This window comes from Exophiala mesophila (assembly GCF_000836275.1).
Source record: "Exophiala mesophila strain CBS 40295 unplaced genomic scaffold supercont1.1, whole genome shotgun sequence".
NCBI classification, from domain to species: domain Eukaryota; kingdom Fungi; phylum Ascomycota; class Eurotiomycetes; order Chaetothyriales; family Herpotrichiellaceae; genus Exophiala; species Exophiala mesophila.
Genome location: NW_015622504.1, coordinates 1,017,867 through 1,033,240, shown reverse-complemented (window position 1 = coordinate 1,033,240; position 15,374 = coordinate 1,017,867). Strand labels below are relative to the sequence as shown.

The 15,374-nt window shown below is 50.2% G+C and overlaps 6 protein-coding genes across 6 annotated transcripts; 2 read left to right on the top strand and 4 right to left on the bottom strand.

Moving 5' to 3' along the window:
* Positions 1 to 3,329: 3,329 nt before the first annotated feature.
* On the top strand, positions 3,330 to 5,201 carry PV10_00340 (uncharacterized protein; the record flags this gene model as incomplete). Its single annotated transcript, XM_016364395.1, has 2 exons — positions 3,330 to 4,195; positions 4,258 to 5,201. 2 exons carry the CDS (start codon positions 3,330 to 3,332, stop codon positions 5,117 to 5,119), a joined length of 1,728 nt encoding a protein of 575 aa, XP_016228044.1. The 3' UTR covers positions 5,120 to 5,201.
* A 362-nt stretch (positions 5,202 to 5,563) lies between these two features.
* On the bottom strand, positions 5,564 to 7,641 carry PV10_00339 (uncharacterized protein). The gene is made up of 4 exons (XM_016364394.1): positions 6,681 to 7,641; positions 6,473 to 6,592; positions 6,183 to 6,404; positions 5,564 to 6,065 (listed from the first exon to the last, which is right to left on the bottom strand). The coding sequence occupies exons 1-4, from the start codon at positions 7,141 to 7,143 to the stop codon at positions 5,758 to 5,760; spliced, it is 1,113 nt and encodes a 370-aa protein (XP_016228043.1). The 5' UTR covers positions 7,144 to 7,641; the 3' UTR covers positions 5,564 to 5,757.
* Positions 7,642 to 8,138: 497 nt separating this feature from the next.
* Positions 8,139 to 9,065, bottom strand: PV10_00338 (uncharacterized protein; the record flags this gene model as incomplete). Its single annotated transcript, XM_016364393.1, has 1 exon — positions 8,139 to 9,065. The coding sequence occupies one exon, from the start codon at positions 9,063 to 9,065 to the stop codon at positions 8,139 to 8,141; it is 927 nt and encodes a 308-aa protein (XP_016228042.1).
* Positions 9,066 to 10,048: 983 nt separating this feature from the next.
* PV10_00337 (uncharacterized protein) lies at positions 10,049 to 12,438 on the bottom strand. Its single transcript, XM_016364392.1, has 5 exons — positions 11,414 to 12,438; positions 10,965 to 11,360; positions 10,731 to 10,913; positions 10,603 to 10,680; positions 10,049 to 10,550 (listed from the first exon to the last, which is right to left on the bottom strand). The coding sequence occupies exons 1-5, from the start codon at positions 12,107 to 12,109 to the stop codon at positions 10,512 to 10,514; spliced, it is 1,392 nt and encodes a 463-aa protein (XP_016228041.1). The 5' UTR covers positions 12,110 to 12,438; the 3' UTR covers positions 10,049 to 10,511.
* Positions 12,439 to 12,721: 283 nt separating this feature from the next.
* On the top strand, positions 12,722 to 13,891 carry PV10_00336 (uncharacterized protein). Its single transcript, XM_016364391.1, has 4 exons — positions 12,722 to 12,962; positions 13,024 to 13,156; positions 13,233 to 13,311; positions 13,367 to 13,891. Exons 1-4 carry the CDS (start codon positions 12,928 to 12,930, stop codon positions 13,438 to 13,440), a joined length of 321 nt encoding a protein of 106 aa, XP_016228040.1. The 5' UTR covers positions 12,722 to 12,927; the 3' UTR covers positions 13,441 to 13,891.
* On the bottom strand, positions 13,600 to 15,312 carry PV10_00335 (histone H2A). Its single transcript, XM_016364390.1, has 3 exons — positions 15,036 to 15,312; positions 14,629 to 14,921; positions 13,600 to 14,575 (listed from the first exon to the last, which is right to left on the bottom strand). The coding sequence occupies exons 1-3, from the start codon at positions 15,086 to 15,088 to the stop codon at positions 14,523 to 14,525; spliced, it is 399 nt and encodes a 132-aa protein (XP_016228039.1). The 5' UTR covers positions 15,089 to 15,312; the 3' UTR covers positions 13,600 to 14,522.
* Positions 15,313 to 15,374: the final 62 nt, after the last annotated feature.

Sequence of the window (15,374 nt, the reverse complement as noted above, 5' to 3'; positions counted from 1 at the left end):
TGACGCACTTGATTTTGTCCAAGACTGTGGAGCGGAACTCGGATATCACTTTCATCGTGCCACACTGTGGTGCGGTACTTCCGCCGATCGTGGAGCGATTCACCTCGTATTCGGCACGCGTATATGGGACGAATTCGGTTTCGAGCGACGACATACGACATATGTTCAAGACTCGTTTCTATTTTGACCTTGCTGGGTTTCCATTCCCGGATCAAATCCATGGGATCCTCAGATTCACCGACTCTTCACGTCTGTTATATGGAACTGATTTCCCCTTCCTCCCGGCCGAAGCGGTCTTGGAGTCGGCGAACAGAAATGATCGAGAAGTGAAGTCATTGTTTGGCACTGATGTTCAACGTTGTATTTACTCTGAGAATGCTCGTAAGTTACTGGGCTTAGACTAGATATCTTTCTTTCTGCTGTTTTGGGTAGAGTTGGTGCCTGGTTTATCATGTTAATGGTTCACCTTTTACTGTCCGAGGATGGCCTGGTATCCTGCAGCTGAAAGGACTGGAAACTTCAGTTCTAGGTCGAATGAAGCCCCTTGAACTATAATGTCTCTAGAGTTCTAGTTTCTCGCTTGCCAGAATCATATACTCCTAGGCAACCGTCCATCATCTGGGCTACAGTCAATGCACCCAAGATGCCAAGGAAGCAGGCTTATCAACGGCTGAAGGGCTCGATTTGACCAGACTAGAGGAGGGGTCCACTCTCAATTGGCGTGAGCTACGTATATAAGCATTCGAGCCATGGTGAATTGCGATCTCTTCAACATTGGGATGAGTCTCCCGTCCTAGGTTTCCAACCCAAATAAGTGCTTGAAAATTTTTCACTTGTGCTGCTACCACCATGGGATCCATCGAATGTGAGATTCCAGTCATTGACATAAGTCCCTGGCTGGACGGGAGTGGGAGAGACGATGTCGTGGACAAAATTCGCGGAGCTTGCATCACGTATGGATTCTTTCAGTTGGTGGGACACGGAGTGCCAATTGCGTTGCAACATGAAGCATTCGATTGCGCCAAAAGATTCTTTTCTCTTCCTTTGGAGGAAAAGATGGCATTGGCCAAAGACCCATGGACCGGTCGAGGATACGAGATGAGTGGTTCACAGGCTCTCCAGGCCGGAGAAGCACCAGACACAAAGGAGGTAAGCCTGTAAAAGCATTGGAGTATCTTCCGAGATTTTGGATTGTCCTGGCTCTCTGCACCCAATGGTACTAATTCGAAGTGGTGAACAGGCTTTCCGTATCGGTCGGGATGTCCCACCAGAAGATCCCAATTACGGGAAGTACCTCTATGGGCGGAATGTCTGGCCCAATCTGCCCGAGAACGAGTTCAAAACCCCGATCACGGAATATCGGAATCATATGCTTCGGCTGGCTACAGAGATCATCAAGATCCTTGCATGTGGCATGCCTGGTAGCGCTACCATTTTCGACGAGTTCATGAGCGATCCAGTGGCTTCAGTCAAGCTGCTGCATTATCCCCCCCAGGGAAAAGTCGGGGGAGCCACGCTCGGAGGTAGATTCTCATCTTTCTTTTCTTCAAATCCATCATGTCGCTTCGGAGGCTGACTAATCTGTTCAACAGCGGGTGCTCACAGAGATTTTGGAGCCATTACTTTGCTTCTGCAACACCCAGGCCAAGAAGGACTTGAAGTCTTGCACCCGGCCCAAGACTCATGGATCCCGATTCCAACCACGGAGGACACATATGTTGTCAACATCGGAGATGTGTTGAATGCTTGGACCAATGGTCACTACCGTAGTGTGCTGCATCGAGTGATCAACAAAGACACAGGTGACCGGTACAGCATTCCCTTTTTCTATGACGGCACAATGTCAACGATGATGACGTCGGTCAATGATGTGTCTGAGGGATCTCGAATAGGAAAAACGGTCGGACAACATTTCCAGGACAGCTTTGGAAGGGCGGACCTGAAGGCGTGAGATCACGAGATGTTGGAGCGATGACGCTATTGAGACCAGGCTGGGTAGCGAACAGAATTGTCATCGACTACATTCTTTGTAGATCTCTCTGGGCGACGGGGACAGAGAAAGGCCGTGTCGAGGACGGGTATTTCGATAGCTTACTGAAGTGGTGATGGCCGTTTCGCCCACAAAGTTCTCGCCCTCCTATAAAGTATTACACAAGGGACATTGGTGTGATGATTGCATTCTCTAAGCGCGCTAGAACTGCTGTGCATAAATGTCGTGTAGAGGGATGTTGTTATTATCGAGAAGCATGGGTATACTTGCACGTGATAATACACGTGACCAGAACAATAAGCAAGAACGCTCCTTCAACTGCCTCGTTCCTTCCACTCAAGCGTTTCCCCCCTGCGCTTCTGAATGCGTTCGTCCACTTCTCGTCCTCTTCCACTGTGATGTTCCTCCATCACTTTACCATTACGCTGCTACATGACAGCAAATCTAGGCTACGGTAAATATATCCCCACTCATCTTCCCAGGACCATGACCAAGCTAAAAAGATCCCCGACCGCAGATCCGAGATCCAACGCCTATGCTTGTGCAGAGAGCATAGCCCCCGGACGTATGATTGGCTCTTCCCACACCCCAGCCTTGACAAAGATGCCACTCGATCCAACTTTCGTATTCGAAACTCGTCTTCTCTCGCTCTCGCAAATCCTCGTACTCGTAAACCCACCTCGACTCAATAAGCACCAACAAAAAGGTACACTATGATATCATCTCAACGTTGGACAATATTTTCAAGCAGTCCGCACAGGCATCACCCGTACATCTAACCAGTGTCAGTTCAACATCCGCTGGTCGGCGTGACATGGTCTTACGAATATAAAAAGCCACACTTTTATCATTTGCCGTACTCGTACTAGTGGATTAAGATTCGTCAACAACGCCTCGCCCCAGCCTTGGTGCCTCGGAACCGCCTCACGATCGCCACAGTTCTTCACTTCGCGACATCAAGAGCAACAGCGCATTGCCAGTCACAGAGTGTCGACATGAACGTGACAACACCTCTAGGTTCGGCCTTGGCGCTCACAACGGAATAGAATCGGGGCTCATTGCCAACACAGGCGACTCGTTTACCTTTTTTGCCAGTCTGAGTTGTTCTCAGGTACAGATCTGCCCTGAACGTCGCAGGGGGCCTCAATCCCTGGCCAAGGCTTGACGATATGCTACCTTGATGCTGTATCCAGCAGCAAAATAGGTAATCATAGTTTCCTATTTCGCTGCGAATACGAGTTCCATCGACAAATTATTGTCTATATAATCTCGCTCGGTCGGCATGTCCTGTGATTTCTGATCATGCACAACCTATATGCTTCATTTTCCAACTGCCATGATGCTGCGGTCGATCCTGCCCATCCTTACTATCCTGTCCATTGCGAGGACTCAAGAGTACCGTCCAACGGAAGAATGCCCTCTCCTGGGCCCAACCTTCTTTTCTGACTTCGACCTCACCACGACCGATGCATTCGCAGAAGCCCAGGCTTCCTTTCCAGACGTCATCGAGGCCCTTTTCGACACCGGTATCGTCAACAGCTCCACATCCTCATTTACCATTGATGTCTACTCGACCGTGACCAATACCTCCGTCTACAACTATTCGCATCAAGCCACCGAGCCCGCATTAGACGAGGAGTTCCCTGAAGGGGGTATCAACGATGAAACCATCTTCCGGATTGGCAGTGTGTCTAAGCTCCTGACTGTATACGCGATTCTCGTTCAAGCGGGAAGCCTGGAAGTCTTGACCCATCCCATAACCGACTACCTTCCAGAACTCGCCGGAAATTCTCGCAACGATCCGCTAAACAAAATCGTGTGGGAGGATGTGACGATTGGTACACTAGCCTCACATATGGCTGGTTCGGCTCAATTTCCACTGACTCACCTCGCATGTCTGACTCCTGAGGATCCCGGTTGCACCACGGCCGAATTTCTAGAATACATGAAAGAGATCAGAGTACCATCTCAGCCAGTTCACCAGTCTTCGCTCTATTCCGATGGAGGTTTCGGCGTCCTTGGCCGTGCGCTGGAGCGAATGACGGGACAAAACTATAGCGAAGCTATTCAGAGCGTGCTTGGTGAATCCCTTGGGCTCAACTCAACCACCACGTTCATGCCTGAGGGAGACGACGTCAATGCGCTTGTGATCCCTGGGGATCCCTCCGTTTCTTCTTGGGGATTCGATAATCAATTCACCGCCCCGTAAGTTGTTACATGGACCTCTGTGCTATGAGAATCTTGGTTCCTAACATGTTGTCTTCCAGATCTGGCGGCATCTACTCAACAAATGCCGACTTACGTGTGATTGGGATGTCGATTCTGAATTCACAAATCCTTTCGCCCGCAGATACCCGGGCGTGGCTCAAGCCTCATGCCCATACCTCATCACTGACCAGCAGCGTCGGTGCACCCTGGGAGATTAGCCGGCTAACTCTGTCTGTGTCGACCAACTCAACTCGGAGGCGGGTGTCTGATCTATACACCAAGGCTGGAGGCCAAGCAGGATACACGTCGGTCTTTGCATTATCGCCGGACCACAAGCTAGGTTACTCGGTGCAGGTGGCAGGGCCTGGGGCTGGAGTCGACCGGTGGACGATCCGGGCGGCGGTCGGGGAGACGTTTGTAGTCGCGGCCGAACACGCCGCTTTCGAGCATGCAGAAAGGCATTTCCAGGGCACGTTTGCGGACGGGTCTGGCTCAGACACCAACCTAACGTTCACCGTCGAGGATGATCACCCTGGTCTTGGGTTGTCAGAGTTCTTCATCAACGGCACCGACGCAATGCTGAACCTGACCTTCCCTGGCCTGACCGCATTGCCTGAGGGCCTAGAGCAAACGGTTCGCCTGTACCCGACTGGGCTTGAGGAAATCCTAAGCGACGGTGGCAAGAGGCTGAAATACCGTGCCGTCAACCAGATCATTCCTCTGACCCCTCGTGCTTTGGTCGAGGGTGGCCAGAGTTTGTTCGACGATGGGTGCGCCACTTGGGTCTCGACTTCATTCTTCCAATCACCCACGGGTCAATTCTACGACGAGTTCCAGCTCGACGTTGATTCGGACGGAGTCCTGGTCGCTGTCACATACCCGGTGGCCGGAATCACTCTGGAAAAGTCAGATGAAGAGTAATGGAAGTTACGTGTTTATGTATATCGGCATAGTGTAGTTGAGTCGTTGAACAGTTATGGCTTGGCATCTGCATAAGCGGAGCGATAGATATCGTCAATGTTTGATAACTCGTATCTATTGCATCATGCGAAGAGTGTGAGGCTATTGCTACGCATCTAGCTGCATGTGTATGTGATTATTGCGTAATTGATCTGTTGTTTGGCATGGATGTTGGATTATGGTGGTTAGATAGCGAGTCGTCGAGTCGTCTTAGTAGTGGAAATGCGAATATATATTCAATGCACACACCAAAGCGAAACACACCGTAGCAAATGACCACCTCCAAGAGTACGCTCGCCACCACCGCAACAACGAACTTGATAAGAGCTACATTGCTATAATCCCATAAAACAGACACTCATAGAGGACTGTAATCGAGGTGTGAGGTTTGTGACAAAACAATCCCACAAGGCTTATATTTGTTCCTAAACCTACATACAGCCAACAAACTTGCAAACTAATACAATGCAAGCTGCAACCATCAAGTCTCCTAAATCATCCAACTACTCAAGGACTGATTCCATACGGTGCACTGCACTGAATCTGCAGCACAGAGGTTTCACGACTCAATTCTCAATTCTCAACCCTCTAGCCTCAACTTAAAACTCGAAGCGAGACATGGCTCTCTGAGAGTAGGTGGCTGCATCCTGCAACCACAAAGGCCAAGTCCGAACCCTAGACTTGCTGACTTCGCTGCGGGGCATGAAGATCTGACCACTACGGGCAGCTAGGACTTGATCGACGATAGCGTCGCTAACGTTGCTGGCTGGGTCGAGACGGAGGCCGTGGGCTTCTAGCTTCTCCTCGAGACCAGATACGATACCCGTCTTGTGCCATGATGGATGGACCGATGTCGTTTGGATGGAAGTTCCGTTCGGGTAGCGGTATCGGAGTTCAGCTCGCAGGCCTGTACAGCCAAGGGGAAAAAAAAAGGTCAGTCGAGTCTTGGACAGAAAGAAGATGGGAAATTGAGAAGGGAATCCAAAAGGCTCGCTCCGTGGTTTCCTCACGGTGCGACACTTACCGTCATTTAGGTATAGTGCCGCGACTTTGGTGCAGCAGTAATCAACCAAGCCTGAGGCGGCGACGAAACTGGCCATCGAGGCAATGGTGACGATGTGACCCTTGTTGGCGCGCAACATGCCGGGTAGGAATTCCTTGATCAAAATGAAGTGAGATGCGATGTTGACCTTGAAAATAGCTTCGGTGCTTTTGGCCTCGGCCTCCAAGATCGTGCCTTTGGTGGCTGCGAGCGGCAGAAAGAGATTTGAGTCAGCGAATGGTCACAAGCACCAAGGGAGTTGATAGACCCACCAATGCCGGCGTTGTTGATGAGAACGCTGGGATCTCCATGTTCTCGTCGGACCTGCTCTGCGGCCGCCTCAATGGCTGGAAAGTCGGTCAGGTCGACTTTGTAGTAGTGGACGCCGGGAACTGGATGAGATTGGGTTGTTAGATGGATGTCACGATACGATACGATGTTTGTCGGGTGACGGGAGTGGGACTTGATTGCAATACTCACGTTTCTCCAGCTCCGCTGGCACAGGGAGAACGTCGAAGATGACCACTCTGGCAAACTTGGAGAAACTCTTGACCATCTCATAACCAAAGCCACTGCAACCGCCGGTAATGAGGACTATTTCTTCTTTGCGCGCTCCGAATTGGAACGGTGCACCTGGCTTGCGAAGATGCCAATGGTTGAGCGCAAGGTTGTTCAATGCTTGATTTGCCCTCCTCGCGACGCCAATGGCGAGCAAGTATTTCAAAGATTTGACGAGGGTCGCAATTCGAGCGGCCGATAGGCCTCGCTCTTGCAACAAGCTCAACAGCTTCAATCGATACTTCTCGGGGGCTCGAGTGAGAGCAAAGAGCAATGATCCAGTGAATAGAGGCTCGGCCGCGGCATACTTGACAATGCCGAGGGGGAGTTTAATCAACCCGGTAACGGCCTGCTCGACGCGTTTAATGGGACCTGGTGTAGCCATGTCTGCCTTGTCGATCTGTTACAGTTGAATTTGAGTGGCTAGGATGTGTCTTTGAGATACAGTATGTATTTTGTACGAATGTAACGATGATGAAAGAAGAATCACAAAGGTCGAGGTAGACTTATTCGGGCCGTACTCATCCGCAAACTGGGGATAGCCATATTACGAAGAGGAGATGATGAGCGGAGTCAAACCATCCGTGCCCCCGGCATTATTAGGGAGGAGGAAGAGGAGAAGGATCAGGGAGAGCTAGCAGGTCGCAAGTCCAGAAACCATCAAGGCCGCGGCACATGGTGAGTTCCAGAGTTCCAGGCCCGGCGGTCTTAATGGGCCAATTGTCTGAGACGAAAGGAGTCTGTCGCCCTGGATTGGGCCTTCGCATCGATGTGGCTTGGTGTCATTTGAGGAATGGTCTGGGGGAAGGGGGTTGGAGCGGAGAATTGCCTCGGCATCAGTATCGGGTATGGTCCTGTTGTTAGTTAGTGTACGCTTCCACAGTCATATTGTATGGACGCGTGGGCGAGTCGGGCATCCCATTCCAAGCGTGGAGGTGCGGTGGGTGCGCAGGTAAGCTTCGACTTGGTAGAAACCTACAAACCTACTCCTTCCTCCGCAAGTAGAAACCGACTGAACCTTTGAACCTTTCCCCGCTTTTGGTTCCCCCGCAGACGCAAGGCACGTGATGATAGTTTGAATTCTTTTGACATAATTAATATACTACTTACGCTTCTGGGTTCCTAATTTCATGGGACATTGAGGTACTGTATTAGCTTAGAATCAAGGCATGCGTACTAATGATACATAGGGAGTCTACTTAGTCGTAGAATAGTAGGAGAGGGAGTAGCTGACTCGACTCGACCCCAAGTTCTACGTTCTACTTGGTCAATAAAGACTGATCAGTGATCAATCGGGACCCCCGAGTCTGCATTAATCTTCTAGGCTAACACTAGTGTCCATACTCTCAGACATCTTCACTGTGCTTTGTGCTAGACTAATCAGATCTCAATCAACCGACAGAGTTGTCTGCATTCAACCTCGAGCTGATCCGCCATGAGATCGAGCAACCCATCCTGAAAACGATCGCTGAAAACTGCGCGACACAAGGGACAAGTTGCATCATCTCCTTCTTGCTTCTCAATCCAGGTCTCCAAACAGCTGACATGCATACACTGACGGCATTGGGGGCAACTGATAATTTCTGGACGAGTAGTTGGAGAAACAAGTTCCGAGTCCTCAGGGGCCTGGAAGAGACCTATCGAGCAAATGGGACAGTCGTCGTCGCCGTCGCCGTCGCTTGCGCTTGAGTGTTGATGAGATGTCAGTGTGGCTGCACCATTCTCTGCGTTGCTGTCCTTGACAAGTTTGACAACATTGGCCAGAAAGCAACTGAGATAGATCTTCAACCAGGGATTCTCCTTGACCGCCTTCGCCGCAATCTTCAGTCGTCGATGACAAACGCGAGTGACGGCGAATCGGATGTTGTAGAAGTGTGAACGATGTCGCTCGACTCCAAAATACAGCTCCAATGTGGTCATGAGCTCTAGCTCGATTTGGTGGCATCGTGAAATCTGTACCCATTGGTATTCGAGATTCTCAAGCAATGCAACTTGAGATTTACCAAACTGACTGAGGTCCTGAGTTTCGCGCCGTAGCTTTCGAAAGGCAACTTGTCGCTCAAACACGAGCTCTGAGATCGACGCAGGGGTCAGCGCGGGACGTAAGTGCCTGGAAAGGCGACCGTGGCGCGGAGTCGGCAAATTTGGGACCATGTTCAACACTGTATCAAGAAAGTTGTACACCTTGTAGTCATCTGGGTGCAGTTGTTTAGCAAGATTCGAGAGGGCTTCTAAACGATTCAAAGTCGTGGGTAGCGTGATCCCCAGTTCCCTGGCCCGAGTTTCATAGAATGACGTTCTCGCCATGGTTTCCTGCGCTGGGTGTGTGCCGCGGGATGTTGGATGAGAATGGGACGGATTCGAGGAACTGTGATGGCTTTCCATATTCGAGGCGCTCCTGGTGAAGAATGACTAATGTCTAGTGATTGATGGCAAAACGCAAGAGTTTGTCCATCGTCGAGCGAGTCAAATAGTCATCAAGACACGGACAAAGCACGAGTCAGAGAAAGATGAAGGTGACCAAGGGACAAACACTTGGAAACAACAAAGGACAGCACAGAGCAACGAGAGAGTGACAAAAACGACAAAGATGTTGAAGCTCGTGATTGGGAGTCGACGCCATGGTGCGCTCTGGTGTTTCTCACTCACCAACGGGGTACTCTGTATCTCAACGTTCACAAAGGCACTCCTTCCAAACCAGTCTTTGCTTCACAATCCTGGGAGGCATTCTTTGAACAAGTAGGTGATGTGATGATCACGGCATAAGGGCTCTGAGCTCTGAGATTGTGTCTCGCTGAGAGAAGAACAAAGGGTTTGACAATGACTGTTTTGAAAATACTGTTGGAGATGTGATTCAGTGAGTTGGAGACCCGATGAGCCCCCGAGGACCAAGGGGATAATCTTTACTTAGAGCCCCTCGGCCTTGGGGTTCCCTATAGGGTTCCCTATAGGTTTCCCTATGGAAAAAGCTACCTAAGTAGAAGATGATCCGTAGGCCTACCGTAGCACCCGAGCGTCTTATCTCTACCAGTATATGTGTAGTCGACTGGCTATCTCTCTTTTGAACCACATCGCCTCTCATGACCATGCATCAAAAGCGAGAAGGATGACAGGCAGTCCCAGGCATTGTTTAGCCCATACTGGAAAGTAGACTCGTTAAATTGGCCATATTCTGGGCTCGCCTGATAATTGTATCTCTCTCCTCTAGAGGGAGGCTGGAGCAATTCTCTGAGTTCTCTTCCAGGGCTAATGCCGGTGCGACTGAGTTCCAGCATCAAGGCTTCAAAGTATCCTCACCAACGTAATTGACCGTAGATGGTCTTTGCATTATTGTTAGATGAATTATCCAGAGGCACAAACACAAGGAAATCATAAGTGGTCGTCTAAGCATTCCTGGAGTTCTCGGAGTTTCAACGGAACAACATCGGCGCAGGGGCTTGACAACCCGTCACTCTTGCCTCGTTCCGAAAAGCCTCACCACAAAACAGAGCATCATTATGTAATTGCAACATGAGAAGTCTCGATCAAACCAATTTCAAGCGCGTCAGTCATCGATCTGAATCTGCTTTGTCTTGCTTTTGTACAACCCTCAACAATAATAATGCTAGGCTTCCTGACGAGCTAAATACTTCCGTCCACATCCGCGCTGAATAACCCATCCTTGCCTCTTGAAATTGAATGAACCGCAGCTCGGTGGGCGCTCCAACAACCCGCCAACCTGCACGCGGCTCATGATGCTTGGCCCACAGATACTTATGCCAGTAGCATCTTTGCCGGGTCCTCGATGTATTCCTAGAGATTGTGTCAGCGATGTGCTCTTTGTCTTTGCCACAAGGCGTCTTACCTTGATCTTGACCAGGAACGTAACAGCCTCCCGTCCATCTAGTAGACGGTGGTCATATGTGAGAGCGAGATACATCATCTGCATGAAATTAGCTTCGCCTCTAGAGCAGTATGCTTGATTAGACTCACTGGTCGGATTTCCACTTTGCCATTCACCGCAACTGGTCTTTCCTTGATGGCGTGCAGGCCAAGAACAGCGGTTTGTGGAAGGTTGATGATCGGAGTGCCGTACAACGAGCCAAAGACTCCTCCGTTGCTGATGGTAAATGTTCCTCCGGCCATGTCCTCAATGGACAACTTTCCATCGCGTGCCTAGAGATACGTCAGTCAAGGTGATATGATCAGGTGGGCGATCATTAGTACCTTTTTGCCCAACTCAGCAATACCATTCTCAATGTCCACCAAAGATTCTAAGCTCTCAGCATTTCGTAGCACTGGCGTCACCAAACCCTTGGGGGTTGCCACTGCCACGCTGATGTCGACGTAGTCTCGGTAAACAATCGTGTCACCACCTCCTGGTCCCTCAATGGAGGCGTTTGCGGCTGGGACATCCTTCATCGCTAGGACCGCGGCCTTGGAGAAGGCACCCATGAAGCCAAGTTTGACTCCGGTCTTCTTGAGAATCTCGTCCTTGAACTTCTTTCTTAGCTCCATCAACGCCGTCATGTCCACTTCGTTGAATGTCGTTAGTGATGCTGCTGTGTTCTGAGATTGCTTCAACCGTTCCGCAATTCTAAGACGCATGCGATTCATCTTGACCTGGACAAGAAAGTTAGAATCTCACTTCACGCGGCAGCCAATATTTCACTTACTCTGTTCTCATTTCTATTTCCCTTGCCGTATGGTGATTCAATCCCTACTTTCTGTTCTCCAGAGCTTGCCTTCTTTTCCTCTTTAGGAGGAGCAGGCTTCTTCTCTTCTTTGGGAGGTGCGGCCTTCTCTTCCTTCTTCGCTGGAGGAGGACTGTCATCCTTCTTCTCCTCTTTCTTGGGCTCAGGATCCGAGCTTGTGGGTTGGTCTTTGGATGCTGGCTCTTTTGGCTCTTCCTTGGCTTCCTTTGCGCCGCCGCTGCCCTCGCCTGGTTCGATTTTGGCAAGGTCTTGGCCAACAGTCACCGTGTCGCCTTCGCTGACCAGGAACTCTTTAATGGTACCAGCTTCGGGGGCATTGACCGAGACATCGATTTTGTCCGTCTCAATTGAGGCGATTTCCTCATCTTGTTCAACATAGTCTCCCACCTGTTTCGAAAAGGAGCTCAAGGTACCCTCGGAAATGGACTCAGCCATTTGAGGCACCTTGACAATTGTTTCATAGTGTGTGGGCGAGGTGCTGAACTGCTGGAATTGCGCGAGCGCAGTGTTGTGTTTGGAGGGAAGGAGAGATCTCTGCCGGGGAGTTGAGCTTGATCTTAGAGCAGTGTATGTGCGAACATGAAGCGGCGTCGTACGTCTGGTGAGTGCCAGTGAGGAGCTTAGGGCTGGGAGCCTTCGTAGTCGTAGAGTCGCCATGACGTTACAGGACACTGGGGAAGACTGCAGAGAGGAACAGCGAATGGATGCTCAAGTCGAGCTAATTTGTTCCTGCAACAGCATGCAATGCTGTGACTTTGGGTGGTCAAAAGACAAAGGAATAACGGGCTGGAGCTTGGGACTGTATAGAATGGTAGGACTCAAAGAAATGAGTATCACCTTGAAGCTATGTATTGGAGAACGGAGCTTTGGCGGCAAAGACGAGGGAGTTGTCCTTTGGAGTTACTCCGTAGTAATTCTTGTTTCCGCGATCCTACAATGACTGCATGGGCTTGGTCCACGGCAAATTGTACCTGGGACGGATGCAGCCCTCGCAGGCTCAAGCGGAGAAGCTGCCCCCGCGGAAGAGAGACACCAGCCATTCGACACGAGGTACCCAAAGACGGCCGCCAATCTGCTAATTACCTCAAGTACCACAACAGCGGGCTAGGGGAAGCCTGGAATCATTAACCAGCCACTAAGAATGTTAGCCCGGGTGTCTCAGGAGCAAAAGGAGATGCTAACGCTCCAAGTCTTGGTTAAAGCAGTCCTGGAGCACACTAACCGCCTCCCATCAGCCTTGAACCACTAACAAAGCTCCGTTTGCCAAGGCCGGGTTCTAGCAACTGGCACTTCCAATCGACTTGAAGGAATTACAGATTCATGCACTACCATCGTCAACTGCGCCATCTCACCAAACAACGACTCAAGGAGATATAGCACGAGGCAGCACGAGGTGGTTGTCGACTGTCAGTGTGACTGAGGAGGTTTTCGGTTGTTTTTGCGCGCCCGGAGCGCACCCCTCCACTCTCATCAACATGACCACCTTGAGTCCTCATGTCAAGGCCGTCCGGTACTGCCTGCTCCCTGCTTCACCATGTAGCTCCTGAACACCACTGACTCTCCCTCGATAGGTCCCTGTACCGACGAGCGCTGCGGCTGTCCTTAGATTGGGCTGTGCAGCGCAGCCTGTGGCGTGGCCAAGCTGTCTACATTCGTTCCCTCTTCGATGCAAACAGGAATATCAATGATACTCGGACACAAAGAGTAAGGCTCCTCTTCAAGCACTGGTTTTCGCGTACCTAGGAAGGCATTCCAGTTTCTGACAGGTGTTTGGCGACAGATTCTTTTCAACGAGACAGAGAAATTATTACGGAAATGGAAGCACCCCGATCCATATAGGCCACCAACAGCTCCCGGTGGTATGTGACATTGACTCAGCCGCAGAAAACGGCATCTAGCTAACAATTCGTGAAGGCTCCAAATACGAAAGGAATTTACCAGCCCCAGATATTCCTCCGCCGTCAAGGGACTTTGTCAAGAGATTATAAAGGGCTATTGAATACAGCATGATCGCGACAAAACATTACAATTGATTGTACATACTAGCAAAGCGCGAGAAGACCTGCCATTAGATGGCATACAGCTTCAGAAAGAATGAAAAATGACCATTGAGCCGTTATCATCGAAGACTCTGGACTCTATCACCATTCGTTTGGTTCAGCGCAAGGGGATATCAACAGGACAAAATGCGTCCATTCGTTTTGTCTTTGACCTTTCAGAACAGTGGACTTTTGCAACAACGCGGTCATGTTTTAGACTCTTCTGGCGTCGTTGGCATGGCGAGAAACAGGATTGCGGCTTCTCATATGGCCACTCATTTCGTGTTTCCGAGCATCACTAGTGGAGGTGTCACGTGATATCGATCCTCCTAAGCTTTAGATTGACTCGCGCCTTGAGTGAGGTCATAATCCATCATCCAAATTCAAGCCTCCATTCCACCTCCAATAACAGACACCTGAACAAGTAAAAATCTGCTTCGCTAAGGGGGTCATCATACCGTGTCTTCCTTGCACCTCTACTGCATCGCTTTACTCGGGTGCAACTGGTCCATTGCCTCTGGAAGTTCTCAGCCCATCGCCCTACCAAATGACCATGACTTGAGCTCGTACATGCAGCAGCACAATTCCATCGTTTTCATTATGATTGCCGCTCAGCGCTAGCGTATGATTGTGTTATTAACACCCAATTTGGTAGACGCGTCAAGCATCGTCGAGACACGATAGAATACAAGAGAAAAATGCATGTTTCAATGATTTATTTTGGCATTGAGAATCACTGAATGTAGATCTCTAGTGATCCTTTTGGCGTTCTGGATCTCGCAAAGCACGCCAGTTTATGCCTTGCCCAATTCGACATTTCTCATGCCCCTCCCATAATGTTTGCAGCAATACTATCCATGGTCATGACGATAGCGTTGAGAATGCTGCATGAACATAATGTACAGCCCTTGTATTCCGTAAAAGCAATTGTCTGTGAAATGGCCCAGACCAACCCAACCCCAGAACCCCATTGTGTGATAGCATATCATGAAACTCCTTGAAAACCCACATCAAGAAATCGAACAAGCAGCTTATAGCTCTTGGCTGGGGTTCTTGCCCTTTGCGGTCTTCTTGGGGAGCAAGTCTAAAGAGAAATCGTTAGTATCAATTGCGACTGGATGCATCCTGGAGACTTACTCTGGTGAATGTTGGGCAGGACACCACCTTGGGCGATGGTAACGTGGCCCAGAAGCTTGTTCAACTCCTCATCGTTTCGGATGGCGAGCTGAAGATGACGGGGGATGATACGTGTCTTCTTGTTGTCACGGGCAGCGTTGCCAGCCAACTCGAGGATTTCGGCGGCCAAGTACTCAAGGACGGCAGCAAGGTACACTGGGGCACCAGCACCAACACGCTGAGCGTAGTTGCCCTTTCTCAAGAGACGGTGAACACGACCGACTGGGAATGCGAGACCCGCCTTGGAGGATCGGCTATCATCAGGTTAGTATTGATGTTCGTATGTACAAAATGTGTCGCGCAAGTACAGCGATTGAAGGTCCAAATGACCCAAGGCATGTCTTGCTTTAGGGTAGCAAATCACTTACGATTGAGCGCTCTTGGAGCCAGAGGCTTTTCCGCCAGATTTTCCGCCAGTCATTTTGATGAGTTGGTTTGTTTGGGGGGTTTGGGATGAGAAATGGGTCTGATTGATGAAGTCGCGAAGGACGTTAGAGTGTACAAAGGCTTGGTTGAAGATGGATGAAGAAGAAAGGAGGAGGAAAGCGTCGATGAAGGAGGGTGGGATGGGAAGTTATAAGGACATGGGAGCAGGCGGCGATGCGGGCAGTGGGAGAGCAAGTCGCGCCGCCAGATCAACCTTCAGCAGGGGAAAACATTGGAGAGACACGGGTGAGGAGGGTGCGGATCACCGTTTATTGGATCAT

Excerpts from the sequence above, each read along its gene's own strand:
- PV10_00336 (XM_016364391.1), top strand. The coding sequence starts at position 12,928 with ATGACCACCTTGAGTCCTCATGTCAAGGCCGTCCG. Across the intron at positions 12,963-13,023 it reads CCTCATGTCAAGGCCGTCCG|GTCCCTGTACCGACGAGCGC; the intron begins GTACTGCCTGCT and ends CTCCCTCGATAG. Across the intron at positions 13,157-13,232 it reads ATGATACTCGGACACAAAGA|ATTCTTTTCAACGAGACAGA; the intron begins GTAAGGCTCCTC and ends GTTTGGCGACAG.
- PV10_00335 (XM_016364390.1), bottom strand. The coding sequence starts at position 15,088 with ATGACTGGCGGAAAATCTGGCGGAAAAGCCTCTGGCTCCAAGAGCGCT. Across the intron at positions 14,922-15,035 it reads GGCTCCAAGAGCGCTCAATC|CCGATCCTCCAAGGCGGGTC; the intron begins GTAAGTGATTTG and ends ACCTGATGATAG. Across the intron at positions 14,576-14,628 it reads CCTGCCCAACATTCACCAGA|ACTTGCTCCCCAAGAAGACC; the intron begins GTAAGTCTCCAG and ends ATTTCTCTTTAG.
- PV10_00337 (XM_016364392.1), bottom strand. The coding sequence starts at position 12,109 with ATGGCGACTCTACGACTACGAAGGCTCCCAGCCCTAAGCTCCTCACTG. Across the intron at positions 11,361-11,413 it reads GAAATAGAAATGAGAACAGA|GTCAAGATGAATCGCATGCG; the intron begins GTAAGTGAAATA and ends TTTCTTGTCCAG. Across the intron at positions 10,681-10,730 it reads GCAAAGTGGAAATCCGACCA|ATGATGTATCTCGCTCTCAC; the intron begins GTGAGTCTAATC and ends AATTTCATGCAG.
- PV10_00339 (XM_016364394.1), bottom strand. The coding sequence starts at position 7,143 with ATGGCTACACCAGGTCCCATTAAACGCGTCGAGCAGGCCGTTACCGGG. Across the intron at positions 6,593-6,680 it reads GCCAGCGGAGCTGGAGAAAC|TTCCCGGCGTCCACTACTAC; the intron begins GTGAGTATTGCA and ends AATCTCATCCAG. Across the intron at positions 6,066-6,182 it reads GGCACTATACCTAAATGACG|GCCTGCGAGCTGAACTCCGA; the intron begins GTAAGTGTCGCA and ends TTGGCTGTACAG.